The sequence below is a fragment of the Amblyomma mixtum genome, chromosome 10 (genome assembly GCF_055824585.1).
Source record: "Amblyomma mixtum isolate Tamu chromosome 10, ASM5582458v1, whole genome shotgun sequence".
In the NCBI taxonomy this organism is placed as follows: domain Eukaryota; kingdom Metazoa; phylum Arthropoda; class Arachnida; order Ixodida; family Ixodidae; genus Amblyomma; species Amblyomma mixtum.
This window is the reverse complement of record NC_143021.1, coordinates 73,869,577-73,891,220: the sequence shown is the minus strand read 5'-3', so window position 1 is coordinate 73,891,220 and position 21,644 is coordinate 73,869,577. Positions and strand designations below refer to the sequence as shown.

The 21,644-nt window shown below is 46.5% G+C and overlaps 1 protein-coding gene across 33 annotated transcripts in view; it reads left to right on the top strand.

Moving 5' to 3' along the window:
- Window positions 1–20,315, top strand: part of LOC149326128 (uncharacterized) — a 53,131-nt gene extending 32,816 nt beyond the window's left edge. For 20 of the 33 annotated variants that reach the window (XM_089562590.1, XM_089562584.1, XM_089562582.1 and 17 more), the window contains one exon: window positions 11,416–12,935. In XM_089562590.1, the coding sequence (XP_089418716.1) occupies window positions 11,416–11,729 (314 nt within the window). In that variant the 3' untranslated portion in view covers window positions 11,730–12,935. The other 13 variants (XM_089562601.1, XM_089562579.1, XM_089562578.1 and 10 more) reach the window with 5 other exon arrangements.
- The last annotated feature ends 1,329 nt before the right edge of the window (window positions 20,316–21,644 follow it).

The following is a 21,644-nucleotide window of genomic DNA, read 5'->3' as shown; positions in this document are numbered from 1 at the left end:
ATCGCCAACACCCTAAAAAGTTGTGTAGGCAAAGACTACAAAGCAAAAAAGCAACGATCCGGAGACCTCCTTGTAGAAATAAACACAAAAGAACAGAGCACCAAACTGATGTCATTACAGAATCTTGGAGAAATGAGCGCACAGGTAACCCCGCACCGCACCCTGAACCACTCAAAGGGCGTCATATCTGAATATGAACTCCTACAGAGTACCGATGCGGAAATGGAAGAAGAACTAGCCGAACAGGGAGTAATAGCAGCCCGGCGAATAACCATCCGGAGAAACAATGCTGAAATCAAGACCAAACATATTGTACTAACTTTCAATAGCACAACTTTGCCTGACTCCATCCACGCCGCATACCTCCATTGTAAAGTCCGCCCATACATACCGAATCCGAGACGATGTTTCAAGTGCCAGCGCTTTGGACACAGCATGTTGGCCTGCCGGGGCAAACCCACTTGTGTCACATGCGCAGAAGACGCACATACAGAAGAAAGATGCGAACGCACACCAAAATGCATCAACTGCAATGGCGCACATGGCGTGTACTCCAGGTCGTGCCCAGTCTGGAAAACAGAAAAACAAATTATAACTTTGAAGACCACAGAAAACCTGTCCTACCTTGAGGCAAAAAAACGCGTCTCTTTCCAACAGAAAGGGACTTACTCTGAAGCGGTGATGCGGGGACCGCCGCCGCCTTCAGTTTCTGTCGGCACACAGGTCTATCCGCTGGACCTGGTGGCAACACCCAAGTCCCCACCACAGAAGTCGGTGGTACAGTTCACAGGGCTGAAACTTTCGCGAGAAGACCACGCGATCCTCCCCGGAGGCCCTCAGGCCCCACTTTCAGCAGCGGCATCCTCGGCGACAGACACCCAGAACAGCTCTGCTGAACTGGACCTGTCGCCCCACCCCTCTAAGAAGGCAACTGCTGGCCCAAGAGACTCTGCCCCTGGAGCAGGGACTGGTTCAGCGGTGCCAACAAAAAAGACGAATGCGAAGACCACGGGCCATCGCAAGCAAGAAGCATCCTCCACGTCCACCGTGGAGGAGATGGATGTCAGCAAAAGTCCGCTGACATCTAAAACACACACATCCGCGGATTCTCCGCGGAAATCCGGCGCCACGAAAGTGGCGATGGATACAACTCCTGGTTCGCCACCGCTGCAGCGGCGGCGAGACTCCCTAGAGAAGAAAGGGAAACCACGAATCACTGCTCCTGAGAATAAGTAACTTTCCCCAATCCCCAACTTATCACAATGGCGTATCTAATACAATGGAACTGTAGAGGTCTACACAGAAACTACACAGACATAACGGATATGCTCAAAACAATGGCACCTACAGCTGTGTGCCTGCAAGAAACGAACCTTGGGCCACAGCACACAAACATCTTAAAAAAATATATTTTCCGGAAAGACCGAGTACAAGCTAGCCGACTCTCAGGAGGCGTCGCTATCATTACGCAAAGCGATGTCCCTGCAAGAGAGACGTCATTAAAGACGAACGTAGAAGCGGTCGCAGTAAACATCATTAGCCATAAAACAATAGCAATATGTTCTGTGTACATACCACCACACAACACAATAGCCATGCATGACCTAGAAGAACTTCTGGAACAGTTGCCAGAGCCATATGTAATAATAGGGGATTTTAATGCACACTCCTCATTCTGGGGAAGTGAGCATACCGATTCCAGGGGTCAGCTCATTGAAGATTTTATTCTTTCGAATAACATATGTTTAATGAATACGGGAAAAGCAACGTACTGCTGCCCCGGCTCTGGAAAAATGACCTACCTCGATTTAGCATTTGCATCACCATCTGTTTTTGATGATTTTATTTGGGATGTTTTAGATGACCCCCGGGGAAGTGATCACTTACCTACGGTTTTAAAGCTAACATCAGCGACATCTATCCTCCCTACGAAGCCTCGGCGATGGAAAATTCACCTCGCCGATTGGGCACTTTTCAGAACGAAGGCCACATTAGAAAAAGAATATGCCGAAACCCTTACAATAGAAGAAATAAATGAAAAATTTGCCACATGCTTAATATCTGTAGCAAGAGAAGCCATCCCACAAATGTCTCAAATTGCACGAAAAACACATAAAGTTTGGTGGTCAAATGAATGCTCATTGGCTAAAAAGCAGCAAAACAAGGCTTGGGGCAACCTTCGCAGATATCCCACTGCAGGAAACTTGCTCATCTTCAAAAGAGCTAGAGCCAAAGCACGATACACTAGACGCAGCGCAGAAAGGGCATCATGGCAACAGTACATATCCTCCATAAACAGCTCAATATCATCAAAGAAAATGTGGGAGCAGGTGCGGAAATTCACAGGAAATTCTACTCCATTCACATTTCCAATGCTAACAACACCCGGTACTCAAACAACATTAGAAGAGCAGGCCAACATAATGGGTGAGAATTTTTCCACAGTTTCAAGCGCATCCAACTACACACACACATTTCAAAAGCACAAAACAATAGTAGAAAAACAAAAACTTCCCTTTGGAACATGCATACATGAAGACTACAATAAGCTTATTACAATGCAGGAACTAAACACAGTACTAACATCCGGTAAAATGACAGAACCAGGCCCAGACAATATACATTATGCCATGCTTGCTCACCTCTCTGAGACTGCCATAGAGGCTCTCCTAAAACTTTCAATAAAATATGGATGAGTGGAGAAATCCCCCAAGCATGGAAAGAAGCAATCATAGTACCCTTCCTAAAACCTGGCAAACCACCAACTAGTCCCACCAGTTACAGGCCAATAGCACTCACTAGCTGTATAGCAAAATCATTCGAAAGCATTCTAAACATCAGACTAACCTTCATACTTCAGTCCCAGCAACTTTTAGATATACACCAATGCGGGTTTAAAAAGACATGTTCCACACCTTGTACGCTTTGAGAACACAGTCCGGGAAGCGTTCATCCACAACCATCACTGTATCGGGGTCTTCTTCGACCTGGAGAAGGCTTACGATACCACGTGCAGTTTCGGTATCCTCCGTGACCTAGCGGACCTAGGTATCCGCGGCAGGATGCTGAGCTGTTTGAGCGACTTCCTGACCAATCGAACGTTCAGAGTTCGTCTAGGCACAATCTTCTCCAAGACTTTTATCCAAGAAACTGGCGTGCCCCAAGGGTGCATCCTCAGCACGACCTTATTTGTCATCAAAATGAACTCCATAGGAAAAGTAATCCCAAAATCCATAATATACTCAGTTTATGTAGACGACCTCCAAATAGCATGCACGTCTTCCAGCATACCTACCTGTGAGCGGCAAATACAAATAACAATAAATAAACTGGCTACCTGGGCAGATAGAAACGGATTTAGATTTTCCCCTCAGAAAACAGTAGCGGTTCTGTTCTCTTTGAGACGAGGCCTACAGGCCGACCCCGCACTATATTTAAACCAAACCCCATTACCATTCAAACAAGAGCACACATTTCTAGGGATAACTTTCGATAAAAAACTCACTTTCTTGCCACATATAAACAGCTTAAAGAAAAAAGCTTCCCAGGCCCTCAATGTGCTGAAAATACTATCAAGAAAACGCTGGGGGTCTGATAGAGCTTCCCTGTTACATATATATCGTTCTCTGGTTCGCTCCAAGTTAGACTATGGGTCCATAGTATATGGCTCAGCAAGACCGTCCTACATAAAACGACTCGATCCTGTCCACAATCTTGGTTTAAGGCTGTCTTGCGGTGCTTACAGAACTTCCCCAATAGCAAGTCTGTATGTGGAAACTAATGAACCTTCCTTAGAAGATCGAAGAACTGCACTAACCTGTACATACATCCTAAAAATCCTTTCACAGCCCAAACATCTGTTACCCAATTGTCACGAAGTGCCCATCCCGAATGCTCTTCAACAACAAGCCCTATGCGATTAAGCCGTTGCTCTTGCGCTTCGAAGAAAAATGTCAAACTCTGAACATACTAAATGAAATCAAAAATATTTCCCCAAGACACAAAGCGCTACCACCGTGGCACACTCTCCCCACAGTGTGTGACGTCACACTAACACGCCTCAGTATAACCTGTACGCGACACGACCATACAATACAAGAATATCTAGCACTAGAAGAAAAATACAGAAATTACACTGCATTTTATACTGACGGGTCAAAAACTCATGCTCATGTAGGAAGCGCAGTAATACAAGGAAAAAATGAAAATGCAGTACGACTGCCCTCATGTGCTACAGTTTTCACCGCGGAGTGTTATGCCATTTGTGTTGCGGTACAGAAAATAACAAATGAAAACATCAAAAAGAGCATCATTTATACAGATTCACGGAGCGTCCTTACAGCATTAAACTCCAAAAATGCTACCGAGCCACTGATTGGAAGCATCATACACAATATAGTAAAGGTCACAACACGAAAACATGTTATAAAATTCTGCTGGGTTCCCAGTCACGTTGGCATTAGGGATAATGAGAGAGCCGACACGTGTGCTGCACAAGCCAGAGCCATGGAGGTGAAACATGTGGGTTTGCCTCCGAGGGATTACATGAAGTTAGTGCATAGCAGACTAAGAGCCAAATGGCAAGCTTCTTGGGAAAATGAAAGAAACAACAAGCTGCATACTGTAAAGTCTATTTTGAAAGAATGGAAATCATGCCGTCATAAAGAACGTTTTATCGAAGTAATTTTATGTCGTTTACGCATAGGCCACACACACATCACCCATAACTTCTTATTAACAAAAAAAGACAAACCTGTGTGTGAAATGTGTGGTGAGGAGCTCACAGTGATTCACATTTTAATCTCTTGTTCGCATCTGGAAGAACTTCGAAAAAGAATTTTTACGGTATTTTACAATGAACACATTACATTTCATCCCGCATTGCTTTTAGGCGAGCAAGCACTTGTCGAGTTTTCACTTGTTTGTAAGTTTCTAAAGAAAGCCAATGTTTTAAATCTATTATAATGTAACTTCTATACACTTAACATAACATCACCTAACCTTGTGTTTGGCGCATGATAGCCATAGTTGCTTATGCGCCATAAAACCCCATATAACTAACTAACTAACTTGCAGTGTTTGAGTCAACGCCACTCACTGCGAGCCAGGTTGCTGCTGCGACTAAAAGGGATCGCCTTCTTTCCAAAGTCGTGCAGTTCACCTTATCTGGCTGGCCCGCGCACCACGATGATAAATTTCAGCCCTTTTACGTTCGTCGAAACGAACTATCGTATGAGCAAGGCTGCATCACGTGGGGCCAGCGAGTGATCATTCCGGACGAACTTGGAGAAGCAGTATTAACATTGCTACATGAACAACACCCTGGAATGCAAAGAATGAAAATGCTTGCTAGGTCGTTTGTTTGGCGGCCGTTGATTGACGAGAACATTTAAGACACTCTCCGTCAATGTACTATCGTGCGCAAAAGTGGAGAGACCACGGCTTCGACGGCAGGAGCGGCTGCGGGACTGCACCGCGGCGCTGCTATCTCGCGCTGCGCGCTCGCTGCGAGATTGCCTCGCGTGACGCAAAACTTTTCCCTCGCGCTCGGGCTGGTGCTTATCATGACTGACCAACTTCTAGTGCGTCGTTCGGCTTTTCTGCTGCTGACGATCGCGTCGAAGGGGAGCGCGCATCGCAAGGAATTCAGGAATAGCGCAGTGGCGCTTTAGTGAAGCAAGCGGGCGGTGACGTTGCGTCCACTAACTTCACTCCGCAGCGGCAAAGGCCATTCTAATTGTAGTTGCAGCGACGTGTCGTATTTTCTCCCCACAGAAATAAGAGTGGTTTATTTTAAAGCAATAGCGTTAATAAACCCACGTCGAAAATAATGGTCATCGGCGTGGGTCGTGTCGAGCGTTTGAAGCCTCGTCAGCATTCTGCATCTTTCGTATCCAAAACTCCGTGCTTTATTGAGACGCTTTGGTGAACAGGCCAGCAAGTTTAGGACAGACGCATTGCACATTCAGGCACACTCCGTCCTATGGCGCTGACAAAAGACCTGATCACAGCGCGTGGGATCTCTCCACTTTTCCGTACTTCCGATCTGGAGGAACTCACCCAGCGAATGACACAGCGCAAAATGCAACACTGCCTCACGGTAGCCATTCATGACTGAAGACCCTAATAGAAATCAACTTTTGAAATGCGCTTTCCGGTTCATGGAGAAAAATCTTGTTCCCCATCGCCGATTTGACTACGGTAGCACCTCGATTAGAAGGGGAAAATATTGTGCAGTCGTGTTCGAAAATCAACATAAAAACACACATCTTTCTGTGGGGAGAAGACGTCGCTGCAACTACAATTAGAATGGCCTTTGCCGAGTGAATTGTGTGGACGCAACGTCACCGCCCGCTTGCTTCACTAAAGTGCCACTGCGCTATTCCTGAATTCCTTGCGATGCGCGCTCCCCTTCGACGCGATCGTCAGCAGCAGAAGAGCCGAAAGACGCTCTAGAAGTTTGTCAGTCATGATAAGCACCAGCCCGAGAGCGAGGGAAAAGTTTTGCGTCACGCGAGGCAATCTCGCAGCGAGCGCGCAGCGCGAGATAGGAGCGCCGCGGTGCGGCCCCGCAGCCGCTCCTGCCGTCGAAGCCGTGGTCTCTCCACTTTTGCGCACGATAGTACAGTGTGCCATACGACCATGCCTGCGAAGGCACTAGGGCCACTGCATCCTGTGGGGTTGAAATGGGGGAGATAAACACGTATTCCCCGTTTAAGCGCGGCTGACTCAGTTCAAAACCGCGCGGACCCCACCCCGTGGTCGCGTACGCTAATGAGCGCACGCCGACCACGGCGGGCCGTGCTCTACGGGAACAAAGGAACGACACACTGGCTGACACAAACAAGGCATTTATTGCTATAACAACAATAACGCCAGCTAGCAACAAAATACACTGAGGAATCTAGGATGTCCGACTCACCAGCATGGCTACGAGCGAACGTCCGCCCACGGTAGGGCAAAGGGAACTCCGAGGTCGAGCGGTACGGGCTCGGCGGGAGTAAGTTCCGACCGAGGGGCGCCCGTCGACGAAGAGCGAAGCTGCGAGCGAAACGTCTGCTCGCTTCCCGATCTCAGAGAGAAGAGCGCTAGCCTTCCCCTGCGCGCGAGCGACCAAACACGCCATCCGTAGCGCTGCTGTCGCTGCGACGCGAGCGCCCTCCCCTGTTAGCTAGAGTAACCAAACTAAAGGGAGTGCTTTTCGGGGGCAGCTAACAGTGGGGTGCAGTGCGTTAAAGTGAACGCAGGGGACGAAGGCGTCCCCAGATCCCCCCAACCTTAAATAGACCCACGCGCCTGCAAGTTACATGCTATGGAGGAGTCTCCTGGTCTTCATGCACTTGAGGCAGGTCGTGCAGCGGAGGTCACGCCGACAGTGCACGCAGTCTTCCGCGGTATTCCGAAGGCGGCGTGAAGGTCTCCGCTGGGACGACTCGCATGGCCCGCGGACTATGTGCCCGCAGGCCCGCGAAGAGGAGGGCCGGTTGACCACTGCAGTCCAAGATTCCGCAGTAGTCGCCAGGGCAACAGCAGCCAGAGGTGGCTGCTGTCTGGTCTCGCCACAGCTGCCCCGGATGGATGCGGCGAACAGGATACAGGCCGCTCCGTCGAAGCAGGCGGCAGCGAGACGATGTGCACAGGACAGCAAGCCGCAGTGGCTCCGCTGGATCTGAAAGATTGCCAAAACACACTCCGCATGCCTTTAACGTAGGTCACGGGAGGGGAAACGGCGTACACAAAGGCCTGGTGGCTCAATGCTCAACTCGCTAGCAAAACGTGTCGGGCGGCTGTGCAACGCAAAGTTCGAGTGAACAAAGCCCTTTCTTGAGTTGAACGAGAATGCTCGGTTCATGCGAGGTTAAAAAAAAAAACAGGCGGCCAGCAAAGTGCGCCCCCTCTCAACACCACGGTCCGGTGGTCGTGTCACTTTTGACATGGCGCAGGCAGCTATGAATAGCCTTAGGCCTCACTACCATAGTGGCGGTCGATGACCCCCAACAAAAGAAAGACCCGAAACGGGTTTCGTGCGCGCAGCCGCGAGGAGACATCAGCGTTGTGGGATGGTCCTCCCCGCTCACTGCACGAAGCAGCTGCTGAGTGATCGGCGCCCACCGTATCGGACGGTGTCGGAACGCCCGGTGCCGAGCTGCAATACCAGCGAGCTCGTAACAGCACCCGTGGCCCCAGGCCACCCGGCTCCCAGAGCCGCGACTCCCAGAGTCGAAAAAGAGACAGCGAGAAAATATATACAGAAAACTCGGACCACCCACGCGGCTTCCGTACTCACTCGCTTCGGGCTCGGCAACTCCGCGGGCGCTAGGCCTCGCGCTCCCTCGATGCGGACCAAGTGGTTCTTGAAGAAACTCCAGGAAGAAAACTTCACAAAAAAACATGCTGAGCATGTCGAAAAGTTCAAACATGCTGCAGCGCAATACACCGCGCACTCAAGAAAGCATGCCGCAGGTCCTAGCGATCAAAATTCACTCTAGGCCTAGCACTTGTCAAGTCCGGACAAAGAGCGTTCCTCGAACCGAACAGACTGTCGTCCAATGTTCCAAGAGCAGGCCCCACGTTGGGCTGCCAGATGTGGGGTTGAAATGGGGGAGATAAACACGTATTCCCCGTTTAAGCGCGGCTGACTCAGTTCAAAACCGCGCGGACCCCACCCCGTGGTCGCGTACGCTAATGAGCGCACGCCGACCACGGCGGGCCGTGCTCTACGGGAACAAAGGAACGACACACTGGCTGACACAAACAAGGCATTTATTGCTATAACAACAATAACGCCAGCTAGCAACAAAATACACTGAGGAATCTAGGATGTCCGACTCACCAGCACGGCTACGAGCGAACGTCCGCCCACGGTAGGGCAAAGGGAACTCCGAGGTCGAGCGGGACGGGCTCGGCGGGAGTAAGTTCCGACCGAGGGGCGCCCGTCGACGAAGAGCGAAGCTGCGAGCGAAACGTCTGCTCGCTTCCCGATCTCAGAGAGAAGAGCGCTAGCCTTCCCCTGCGCGCGAGCGACCAAACACGCCATCCGTAGCGCTGCTGTCGCTGCGACGCGAGCGCCCTCCCCTGTTAGCTAGAGTAACCAAACTAAAGGGAGTGCTTTTCGGGGGCAGCTAACAACAGTGGGGTGCAGTGCGGGAAAGTGAACGCAGGGGACGAAGGCGTCCCCACCATCCATAGACTTATCCAGCTCGTGTTTGGCAGAGAGTCCATGTCGATTTCGCCATGAAGGATGGCTCGAACTTCTTCCTTCTAGTGGACTCTTACTCAAAGTGGATAGAAGTAAAATGCCTCCGCACTACGACGACGTCGAAAACAATCGACTGTCTCAAGGAGATATTTGCATTATATGGCTACCCGGAGGAACTGATCAGCGATAACGGACTTCAGTTTACTGCGCAGGAGTTCCCCAATTTCACCTCTTCTCACGGGATTCGCCACACGCGTAGGCCACCCTACCACGCTTCATCGAACGGGGCAGCAGAAAGGCTAGTCCAGACGACAAAAGGCACTCCACTCAAGCAAGTGCTTCACGATAACCTAGCAGGGCGGAACAGAACTCTGCACCAACGACTTAACGACTTCTTGCTTGCTTTCAGGAGCACCCCGAACTCCGTAACAGGGAGAACGCCGGCTGAGCTGTTCCTGAAACGACAGCCCCGAGTGAAGCTTTCGCTCCGGAAGCCAAGTTTTGTGCAGGCCACAAAACCAGCCGCCAAGCCAGAGACGCCACTCATCGCAACGAGGGCCGAGGAGGGAACCCGCAGATGGAAGCCGGTGATGCAGTTCTCGTCGAGACTACGAGAGGGGAAACCCTGTCATGGGAGGAAGCGGTCGTAGTGCAACGCGTAAGCGACTCTACGTTTGTAGTCAATGTCGGTGACCAGTTTCGTTTTGTGCATATCGACCACTTGAGACCCAGCTGGATATCGGGTCCAAAGGCATCACTCCATCCGGACGTTGCAAAAGAAGCGCATCCTGAGTCCACTCCAAGTGCCGCTGTTCAGCGAGACTTGCCACCAGCTCCCTCGGAAAAAGATCCCCTGCTGGCTCCGTGATTAGTGGTCCCACTGCGGACAAGCTTGACGATGGTGGCTTAGATGACGCCACTTCAAATGAGGAACCGGCATCGCAGCCCGAGGCAAGGCACTTGGCAGCGCAGCCTTCAAGTTTCACCGCATCAACCATGGCTACACCCGAACAGGCTCATTTGCGAAGAAGTAATCGCACAAGACGTCCTCCTGACCGCCATCAAGCCTCCAGTTATGAACGCGGAAAGAAACGCGTGTAGCTTTGATGAAGGAGGAAGGAATGTTCTGTATCAGCCAGTCAGTCTGATAACATTGTAACGGAAATCACGTGTGCCTGACCGGCATGCAGTGTTGCCTATAAAAGGACGCTGCTGCCTCGAATAAAGAGCCTTTTGCGTTGCTGCCACTGTAGCGTCTGTCTGCTGCTTAGAACAGAGCAAAAGGAAATGTGCATAACTGGCTCTCTGCGTCACTGGACCTCTTAATCACACTTTGAGGTGGGTGGTGTCCCCATAATCAATTTCGCATAACGTGTGGCACAGCTGCTGTTGTACTGCCTAAACTGCTTCTACTAAATGGCTTGGACAAAGCTAATATAGCTTCCACTTAAAAATACATCGCAGCGAAAGCTTTTCCTGTCAGCTTTCCTGGGGTCATACAACAATTCGTACAGTTTTTTCTGGTCCCTTGAAGTTTAATAGTCCAACCACGTTAAACGAAGTCGCATTTTGCGCGTAAATTCGTTCGTTATATCCAATATTCGTTATAAAAGTATTCACCCAAATTCCCGCAGAAAAGGTCTGTTAATAAACCCAAGTAAAGGGCACTTTAGGATGGGCAGCAGAGGGTTGAAAAAATGCACTATTTTAGAATTTAACGCGTGGTATATGCATGTCAAACCTCACCTTGCATTTCGTACAGGAAAGCAAGCGCGAACTCACAAATCGGGATGCTGGCCAGGTGCAAAAACTAATTTATTGAAAAACGACGCAATCTTCGTTTGGCGGCACTTCACACTATTTGACAGGTTAAATTTCTCGACGAAATCAACACAGAGCAGCGCTTTCCCGATGTCAGCTGATTTGGCCGCAGGTAGGTTCCAGAGGTACCCCTCAACTTCCTGGCCATGTCAGCGGCCTCGGCGCTGCTGAGAGCTCGCACTTCGCCATCTTCACATGCATCGCTGTTTGTAGCATCATCTGTAGAAACCACCTGATCAACAATTTCTTGGTCGGTCAGTCCGGCCGCCACAGCAAAGTTGTCATCGGCACAGATGAATTCCTCGAACGCAACGTTCGGAACCACCAGTTGACGTCATGTCGTTTCGCCGAGATTTTCCAGTTGCATGCTGAAGCTTTCTGCCCACTCCTCGCAGTTGTCAGCACCAACGGCTGCTTCTTCGCCAGACAAGACGTGGCAAACAATCTGATGGCGGTCATTAAATCGCTGCAGCCAGCCACTGCTTGCATGAAAGTCATTGTGGCCTCAGACGCAAGTCAGACTTCTCGCCTTCATTTGAAGGACGGCACCAGACACAGGCAGGTTACGCACTATAACGTCCTTGAACCATGCAAACAAAGCGTCTTCAAAATCCTGGTGGTGACAAAGCCTTACACTCTTGCTGTCATTCTTCACAACGCCATCACAGTGGACGTTTGCAATCTTCTGCCTTGCGCTCAAGATGGCTGATAGATTGCTAGGCACAACACCGAAGTCCGCGGCAATGACTTTTCCTTGAGCCCGCTGTCAACCGCCCTGAATATGTTTATCTTCGTTTCAAATGAAACTGCTGTATGTTACGACGCGTTCCGTGACGGCGTCTACAGAATGGACTGCAGACATCATAGAGATAGTGCGCGAGTCGGAAATTGTGGCGGCAGGGTGGCCGGCATAGAGTTAATATAACCAGGGCCGGGGAGCACGGGCGTTGGTTCGATCACGTGTCAGTCACATGCTAGGCAGCCGTTGATGCTAGATTCATTCGCTCTCCCTAGATGGCGTGGCGTGCAGAAGCGCGGGCGATTCAAACACATTTTAGGTGTGGGCGATTCAAAAGATCAAAATTTAGCGTGTTTTGAAATTTTTTCCTACTTGCTTGCGCATTTTGAGCCCTGTGAATACAAAACTCCGAATATTCACCACGTATGATAGCGAAAATTTCCATTTTCCAATTCATCAGAAAGCAAATTTTAAGATTTTGTCCATTTTCTGTAATTAACATTCATGTCAGCAGTCCAAAAAGGCTGTTAGTGCTAAAATACTAGCAGATTTCATTCTACCAAGATGACCTATCATCACTCAATGGCCACCGCTGGCAACCAATGAGTCCTGATGGTGTCAAAATCGCACATGTCAAAAATGTGTTCGAACGCAGCGTCTACGCATTCAGTAATATTTACGACGGGGATGTGAGCTTGGATAGGCGTTTCATGCAACATATAAAAGTCTGAGCGGTGAAGAACGAATGGTTAGTAAGACAAATATGCACAAATTTGCTACACCTCGGCTTCTTCACTCCATGCCTCCCATGCTGCTACTTCTTCTTCCTTAGACCGCACAGCTCAATGGAAGTCCATGAACAGCGATGTCGATAGCAGCAGGGGTCCCTAAGGATCCCTAAGGTATTAAAAATAATAGTATTTTCTGCTGTTACTGAGGCCTGAGCGTAATATTTCTGTTGTGTCAATTCACACCGCCAGGGCCGAAAGGGTTAAATGCAAAATGTTACAGGCATCAGGAATGGTTCACCCCAGGAGTCACATTTTGGTGTGGTTATTGTCAAAAGTTTCATTGTGCAGAGCAAGAGCTTACTGAATGCTAGAACTGCACGAACTGCATGCCTGTCAGAAATTTCTTTTATGTTCATCAATCTTTTGATGCTTTGCATCCCTTTGCATTAGCAGCTCCTCAAGAAACACTGGCTTCTGTAGGAAGACATCTAGATACACAATCTATTTTCCCTCGTCATTCCACCTCACAGTTTACTTAGCAAAGTGGAAACGACCTGTGTAGAAGATTTTCTTTTCTGGGGTTCCTGTCACAATACACCCGCTCTGGGTAGGTAACCTGGCTGGATTTTCCAGCAGTATTCTGTTCATCTCTTATTGTTCTGAATTTAATATGAACACACTTCTTGGCTTGACCATTTGTAGGACAGCTGGGCACATGTGTCTCACTTGCTTCAAGTCTTGGCGAACGGAAAATGGTTAACCTGTCTACCACATTTTTGTGTGCTGAAAACTACCGAAGTGTCAAACAGACCATTCAGTGTTTTTATCGGTCGCTGATAAGCATCCTTGATGCTCTGTGTTTTTACATGCACACGTGTGCAGTTCGACGCGGCAAATTTTGTAGGAAAAAAGCCGTTTAAGCTCGTATACATCTTCGCTCAGTCAACTGTCTTGTACTTGAAGCAGTTTTCAGTTCTAATGCAGGTATATTCATATGTTAAAAGGGATGCGGTACGGATACTCGCCTCATTGTAGTTCTTTTAACAAAAACATTGGCACAAATCTTTACCACTTTTCTCTGCAAAATTAGAGCCTAGAATAGCTTGGTAATGATATCGTTCAATTTTACCATTTGTGTGCATGTGAAACGTAAAGTTTCTTGCTTCGCTAAGAGTAAAATTTTTGTGCTTGTAAGTGAAGTGACAAAATTTTGTCCCGGAGCTATGTAAACTAGCCTTTGCCAACCAGAATATCGTGTTTACTCGATTCTGATGCGCCCTCAATTGTAACGCGCATCTATTTTTAAAGGTGAGAAAAAAAAAGCATTGTTGGCATAGTCATGTTCGATTGTCACACGCATGCAATTTTTAGGTGACTTTTTTTTTTCAGTAAAAAGGTGCGTGCTATAATAAAAAAATACAGTATGCAAATAGTCTCCAGGGGTAATTTTTGTGTGATTTCCAACGCCACATTATATATACGATAAATGCTTGCAAGAAATCCTTAGCTGGAGGACGATATGTTTGTGTTTGAGTATGTGCTTAGTGTTAGCAGCAATGCAACCCGAGTGTATGTTTTATGCTTAGCGGCAATTATGCTGTGCCCTGTTAAACCTGTTTTGAGCATTGGTTTTTTTTCTTTTATGTGGTACGCACTTTTCAGCATCTTTGTTTCCTTTTGTGCCCATACACTTACCGAAAAGTAAAATGTTCTGCAAAATGATCTGTTCCTCTTCATGTACTGGAGATGCATTCCATAAAAACCGCGCATGCTTTCTTTGCAGGTGCGAGAACTTGTGCAGCTTGGGTGGAGAAATTCAAATGTCGCTGCTAAGCGCATGCTGGCATACAAGCGATCAGCTGGCAGCAAAGTTCTCTTGGGCTGGGAGGAAAAACAAGCTGAACCTTTCAGCCTTGAAGACGTCCAGTGTAATTATAGGTAAGCCAAAGGCTGCTGCTTGCTTAAAAACTTCAGCGGGAATGGAGAGCCAGTTGCAGAAAATTGAATTTTGGTTGCCTGTAGCATCAGCAAATGTTGTACCTCTCTCCTCATTGCAAGAATGAAACTTGGAAAAAAAAAGAAATTTCTCCCCTTTTATTTACAAATTTTTTCCCGCACACATGACCATGAAATGGATTTTTGCAAACCAATTCAGTGCTTGCCTCTTGCAGTGATAGCTATATGAGGAACTTGCTATAGAATAACTGGTGTTGAGTTAACCTCTGTTCAACTTAGGGCCAAATAAAAAGTTATGCTGGTAGACCTGACTGATGAGGGCCGCGGAGGCTCTCAGAAAAACATTTCATATGTAGTCGTGATTCTTTTGAGTTGTCGTTGATACTTTTCTCTGCAGAATCCTGAATAGAGTTTTCATTCCTCTTTGTAAGGTTTGTGAGCGTCTCGGGGAAGGACATAAGTACCGGGATGTTGGATTACCTGTCCTTTACTCCCTCACATCTCATTCAGTTTGCTTAGCACGCATGTGCTGATCGGTGAGTTGCTTAGTTGATAAACTCCCCGAGTGACTGAAATAATTCTGGGCTCTCCTGTATGGCATGCTTTATTACCACAGTGTTGATTTGGCAAGTTACATACCTTTGTGACATGTGTAGTAAAGCAGTTCATTTGGGTTGCATTACCATGCGTGCAAGCAAGTGGACAAACAAAAGTTATAGCCAAATGTTGGAACTGTCATGTTGCTGTACATAAGGTTTCAACAAAATCGTGCCATAGCTGTTACTCACACTGGCTTTGAATAACTGAAAACCAAAGGCCATTGCTGAGGAGAATGGGACAAAGGTTTATACATCTTTAAACACAGCAGTTCAACCCAGTTCAGCAGTCTCATGCGTGGTTTCATCATTGCCTTTCCATAGTGTGGTGTGCTTTTTAATTACTGGGCAGGCTCCATCCAGCCATATTCTTGCCAGGGCTGTTATACGGCGCTGGAAAACGTGGCTGGCATAATTATCTTGCTTCCTTTCATTCCTGCCTTTTTATGTATACCTAAGGTGAACCCTGCCTTCAATATCATTGCCTAAACTCGGTCCCGATGCTTACGAAGGAGTTCACTAGTACATGGCATTAGCACTGAAAAACAGCCCGCAAGCCTAAAGCTTGTGGTTACGTCTAAACCATCACACTGATCACATGGCTGATCTTAGGTAATTACACCGGTGGCAGGGTCCACTCACTAACAAGGGAGCCTGGTGATCCAGGTGAGTTTTCTCTACTCTGGGTTGAGCGCAAGATATCTGCTAATTTTCGTGCAGGTCTTTAGCTTTGTGCACCGGAAAACTACCTCCACTTCAAGGCGTGTTTTAAAGCGGAAGCTTTACTACTTGCACTTTCAAGCCTTTGCCGTGACGCGGCGGTGCCACCATTGACCTTTCGCATGACCTCTGTGTGACGTCACGCCGAAGAGCTGGGCGACCATCTCGCGCCGTCTGCGAGTAGTGGCGGTGCCACCACCGGCGGCCTTAGATTGGATTGGATTGGATTAGATTGGACTGGATTAGATTGGATTGGATTGGATTAGATTAGATTAGATTAGATTTGATTGGATTGGATTAGATTGGATTAGATTACATTACTTTGGATTGGTTTATGATGTCAGCCTCCACTTTTGAGATCAAAAAAGAAGGAAGCTATCCTTGTTCATTGCTCCACTACAGTTCTACAGTGGCAGTTTTTATTAAAAGCTTTGAAGCTTATAAAGTTGCTAAAAAAAGTGTGCTTACAGTTGTGTGCGTATATACATAGATATATACTTTGCTTGAGCATTCTTCAAGAATAACTAGCTCTGTGGTACGCATGGGCATGATTGGTGCCTTGGCAAATTCGTAATACTTAGTTCCTTTTATTCTCTGCCAGGGAAATGTTGTGTGAGTCTTAAAAATTTATAATCCCCCTCCCATGCATAGTCTCGCAATATAGCATTCTTACTGGCTCGTATGTACAGTCGTTCCTCGTTGATGGTAATATGGACACTTCGGTTCCTGACCAAAAATGTATGGAGTGACTCATTCATTGCAGTGAATCGTGAAGAAAAACACTGCGGTTGCGGTCTGCCTCTGTGCATAGTGGCGGGCCGTGAAGTGGGAATTGGAGAATATTGGAAGCTCGTAGTGCGTTATTGTAATCACAAAGACTTTAAATTAATGCCGTGGTACATGAATGGTGCATTTGAAGTGCCTAGAGATACATGAGACTCGTAATGTTGCCTTATGGCATGAGAAAAGTTTCTGCTGCTACGACTGTTCACATTCCAAGAACTCTGCAGTCGTCGGCTGACAGCTGCTGAATGTGATTTTCAACGTAGCATAGGCTGCAGAGTGAGTAAGTCCAACGTAGGAAAGCCAACTTAAAGGTACACTGAGGGAAGCACCCAGTTATTCTTCTCAGTGAAAATTGATTTCGTGACTCTTTCTGGCGGTGCATTGTGTCCAGGATGAAAAAATGCATTTTATTTATGTTTTTATACAAAATACCCCTAAAGGTCCTCGAGAGGGTATTACATAAGGGGGTGGGTAAAGGCAATTGATCAAAATAAAACAAAACCACAAATATAAAACAAAAAACACAAATAAAACACTTAGCATGACATAAACAAGCAAAAGAATCAAAAGAATGGCAGCGCAGCAAAGAGTGAAAATTTCTACAGTATTAAAATTTTACAAACAGAACACTAATGCAAGAATCGTTTTAGTAACAATTCTGCAAAAAAGGAAGCCATGAACAAATAAAGTGACAATGTATGCAAAGAGTTAAGCAGTAGTTATGAAGATATAAGATTGAAATACTTATCAGGATCAGTGGTTGTTGCGATATGGGAAGGCAGAGTGTTCCAGTCAGACATTGTGCATGGCAAGAATGAATGTGCATAGTTAAATGTTTTGCACGTGAAATGCCTAACTTTAAAGGGATGATCGCAGCGGTCAAAAATTGAAAGATGCAAAGAAAAAAAGTCGTTATGAAGTGACGGATGATGATGCAGTTTATGAAAAAGTGATAGTCGTTGATTTATCGTGATTTATCGCTTAGAAAATTGTATTTAAAATTCTTCCCGCCTGTCGACTCAAACTCGTGACGTCCTCACCGAAAAGGATGCGATGCTGCCGAGTTGCAGGGTATGGTGGTGGAGTGCAGCCTCTGTGATCCCGCGGAATGTGGTGTCAACAAAATTGGTAAGCGTTATAATAATGTGCTGAGGATCACTTCGTCAGTGGGTATGGTGAAAATACACACGTGCAGCAGCTGCCGTGCGCAGGTGATTTCCGAGCTCTGACACGCGTGCCTTTTTGTTGGCTTGATCGACCGGTTCCGTATAGTTTCTTCACTCACGTTCGACTGTCTTCCTGCTGCCTGGTTCCTGCTTTCCAGCGCATATTCAACGGCACGGAACTTGAGTTTTGCATCGTAGCTTTTTCACCTCGCAGGCGGCATGTTGAGCATGAAGAACACAGGAGACTTCATGTTATATGACACTGGAATCAAAACTTTCGAGAATGTGACCGGCCTGAATGCAGCGGCAGCGCGCTTCATGTCGCCATTGAATTATGTTCGGTTGTTGCAGGATTATCCACCCACAGGATGAGATTTTAAAATACAGTTTTAGCACAGCATGATCCTCATTCTGCTACAATGAATCTCTTCTGTGTGCGCGGAAGCGATTCCGCATGTGGATTGTGCAGATGGCAGTAGGCTCCGTGCAAAAGCAACTGTGCTGCCCTCAATTCTTTTACTCTTTTACAAGCAAGGAGAGAAGCATGTGCGCTGAAAAGTGGGAGCTGCCAGTAGAGCTGAACGTTACTTCATCATAGCTGGCAGATTGCACATGGCGTGTTGTTTCTTTGTTGCATTCTTTTTCTCGTGCTTTTTCTTTCCTAAAAGTACACTTTTTATGTTAACTGTGCATTAACAGAACATTATTCACTTATTTTGTTTTGCAGATGGCAACTGAAATGTGAGCCGTAGCAGTCCCTTTGTAACCCATAGCAGCCAGTGCTACGTTTGGGCAAGGGCAAAGGGATGTCACAGCAGTCAGCCACTGAAGTCTCCGGATTTTTCACAGGACCTGCACATAAACCTTCATGTTTAACAGTATTGTGTCGGCACACCACACGAACTGATGTTGCTTTGTTATTCACCTGTGCTTTTTGCTGAAGCTTGGCACACCCTATGTTTTTGCCTTTTCTTTTTTGGTGTCAACCTAAAGAGGTACAGATGCCAAATATTCAGGTTCTACTTATTGGTATGGATGATGTGCAGGGCATTATGAAAGACAAAGCTGGTGGTGCCTAAGGGTGCCTCAGATGTTTCTCTAGAGTGCTGTCTTCCACTTGGAGTGTCTTCTTGTGAGCTCAGACATCTGTGGTCTGTATGCGAAACTGCTGCCAGTCACTTGCAGTCACAGGCAGTGACTCATTCGCTGCTTTGTCGTCTGATGCTACTCAGAGCCACTACAAGCTAAGTGCGCTTGGAACATATGAGAGAGCAGCAAAAGGCTCATGGTTTTTTTTTTTGAGCGCACGTGACTTCTGCCATCTACTGCTGACACCGCAGTGCACAGAACTCTCAGGGAATGTCACCCTTCCATCATTTTTCATGCACCAGGCACTGTCATCAGTGGTAAAAACAAATGAAACCTTGGTGATTGTGCTTTTGTGCACTTTGCTAGTTAAATTTCACACACATTGTTTGATGCACCTTTTTTCTTCCTCAAGTTTTAGGGCACTGATTCCTTTTGATGTTGAAATGGTTATCCACGTAGTATTCAGCCATTCACTGGTGGTTCATGTACATCATGCTTTGCTGTAAGATCTCTCAAGTCATGTTTCATGAGTGTTTCTTGATACATTGTTTGAGATTATCAGTGGGATTTTTTTTCTTTTGAAGTTGTAATGGCCACCTTTGACCAGCTGCACCATAATTCCCCGGTGATATTGTCTGTTATTTTGGTATTTTATTTTTAAAGTGCATTTAATTTTTGGCACTGTTTGTAAGACATCACCAAATAATATCCAGGTATATGTGTACTGCATGGTTTGTGCTGGGTGTTAAGCACAACCAGGCAACTTTTCATAGCTGCTCAACCAGCTGTGGTGTTTCTGTAATAAACGAAATACTAGTCGTATTTCTTATTCTAGCTTTTAATGCTTATTCAAGTTTGTTTTAGTTTTACTGCTTGTTGCTTACCAGTAAACTTGTTGCAGGTGCATCTAGTTTATTAACTTTTAGTATTGTGTTCCTTCAATATCAAAGCGTTTATTGTGCACTTGGTTGATGATACTAGTCGTTTGTTTTAAATGATGTCCTGTTTTTGCTTTTTGTGGATCATATATAATGGGTACTATGTAGGCAGTTCACCTAATCTTGTCTTGGTTCCACTAGTCAGAGTGCAATTTTTGTTTTCAGCAAGCCTGGAAGCCATGCTCTTGTATTTTTTTGGTGCCAGTTTTGCATTCTTAGGAACGTACGTTTCTTATGTACTGTGCCTTGCGAGTATTCGCATGGCCATCATGTCTTCAGGTTTGCGTTGTGAAATGCTTTGTGCCTTTTCCTAAATGGTAGTTTACTGGTCATTAGTGGCAATATCTTAATCGTTGAACTGGGACTGCAGCTGCAGTGTTCTTTGCTGTGATACTTTGAAATAAAGTGCAATTTTGAATACGCGTTTCACTAAAACCTGCGTACTAGTAAAGCATGCACGCATTTATGCACCCATCATTTGGCATTTCTCAATATATTTTTTTATGTGGCTACTTTTCATCTTGATACAGTGTGCAGTCATGTCTAAGACAATAAATTTGTAGTATGAAGTGAACTGTCAATTTTTGCTCAGTATATGTTGATGCCAGTGCGTATGAAAGCTGCTATACCGCAGAAGGACAAGAATGGCTTCCTCACTACAGTTACTGCATGTTTAACTCCTGCTGTACATGGAAGCCAGTTTTTTATGTTCAGATCAAGACAATTTTCCAGAGTGCCACGGTTTGTTGTGTCAGTGACACGTACAATGCATTTTTTTTATCAAAGAGGCGTATTGATGCAGTCTGTAGTGTTTCAGCAATACTAACTGTTCGCCCCTTGGTCAAGAAAGCTCATTTCTGAGTGTGTAAACTCAATGACTCGCATCACACCAGCTGTCACTTTGTGCATTTTTGAATGCCACTGGCACTCTTCCAGCAGACAGCAGATGCGGAAACATGGCATGTTTCCGCATCTGCCCTGCAGAAACAATTCAGTAAGCCAATACAGTAAGTATTGCTGAAACACTACAGACTGCATCAATACACCTCTTTTGATCAAAAGGAAATGGTCTGTCCAGTCAGAAAGTTTGGTCCAGGGGGTAGTGTTTTGGACGTCCCGCATGCGACGGCCGGGTTCTGATGTCCTCTGAACGTCCCTTGCTCAAACGACAATTTTCCACGGGACGTCTTGTGGCTGTTTAAAAAAGGAACATCAGTTTCCGGATGTTTGAAGGACGTCTGAATATCCGATTTTGGCATCCATGGGACTCTCACTGGACTACCATTTTGTATGTGCCAGACTTCCATCGAGAACCGATGTACATCTGTCGGACATTTGCGGACCTCTACAGATGTCCAGCGGATGTTCAAACATTCATTGCCAGGCATCCGTCGAATGTTCGACAGCTTTTCGTGGTCCAATAGGAATAGCACCATAGAATTCATTTGTACTGCTTTGGAGTGTTAAACTCCATATGCATGCTGCTTTCATCATTTTTCCACTGCAGGACAGGCCATATGTGAAGCTTGCAACGTGAACAAAGGCCCCATTCAAGGCAGTGAGCGGATCAGCAGAGTGAACTTTAGTTAGATGTGCTTCTTTGACAGAAGCTCTGCCTGAGGCTATAGAAGTTGCGAAGAAACAGTGGTCATATCTGCATGCAATTAGGAGCGGCAACAGGAAGAATGGACACATTGTGGGCATTGTCACTGGCAGATAGGGCGGCTTCATCGACAAATGAAGCTTCTCGTTTACACTTCACTCAAAAAGGCAACTCCTAAAAATAAAAAATAAAACATCAAACCATTTTAACCAAGGTCTAATGTATTTCCAGTGTTGGCAGGTGAGCAGCCTGTTACAAAACCGGCTTCACACAAACAGATAGACAAATGCACAATGGCTA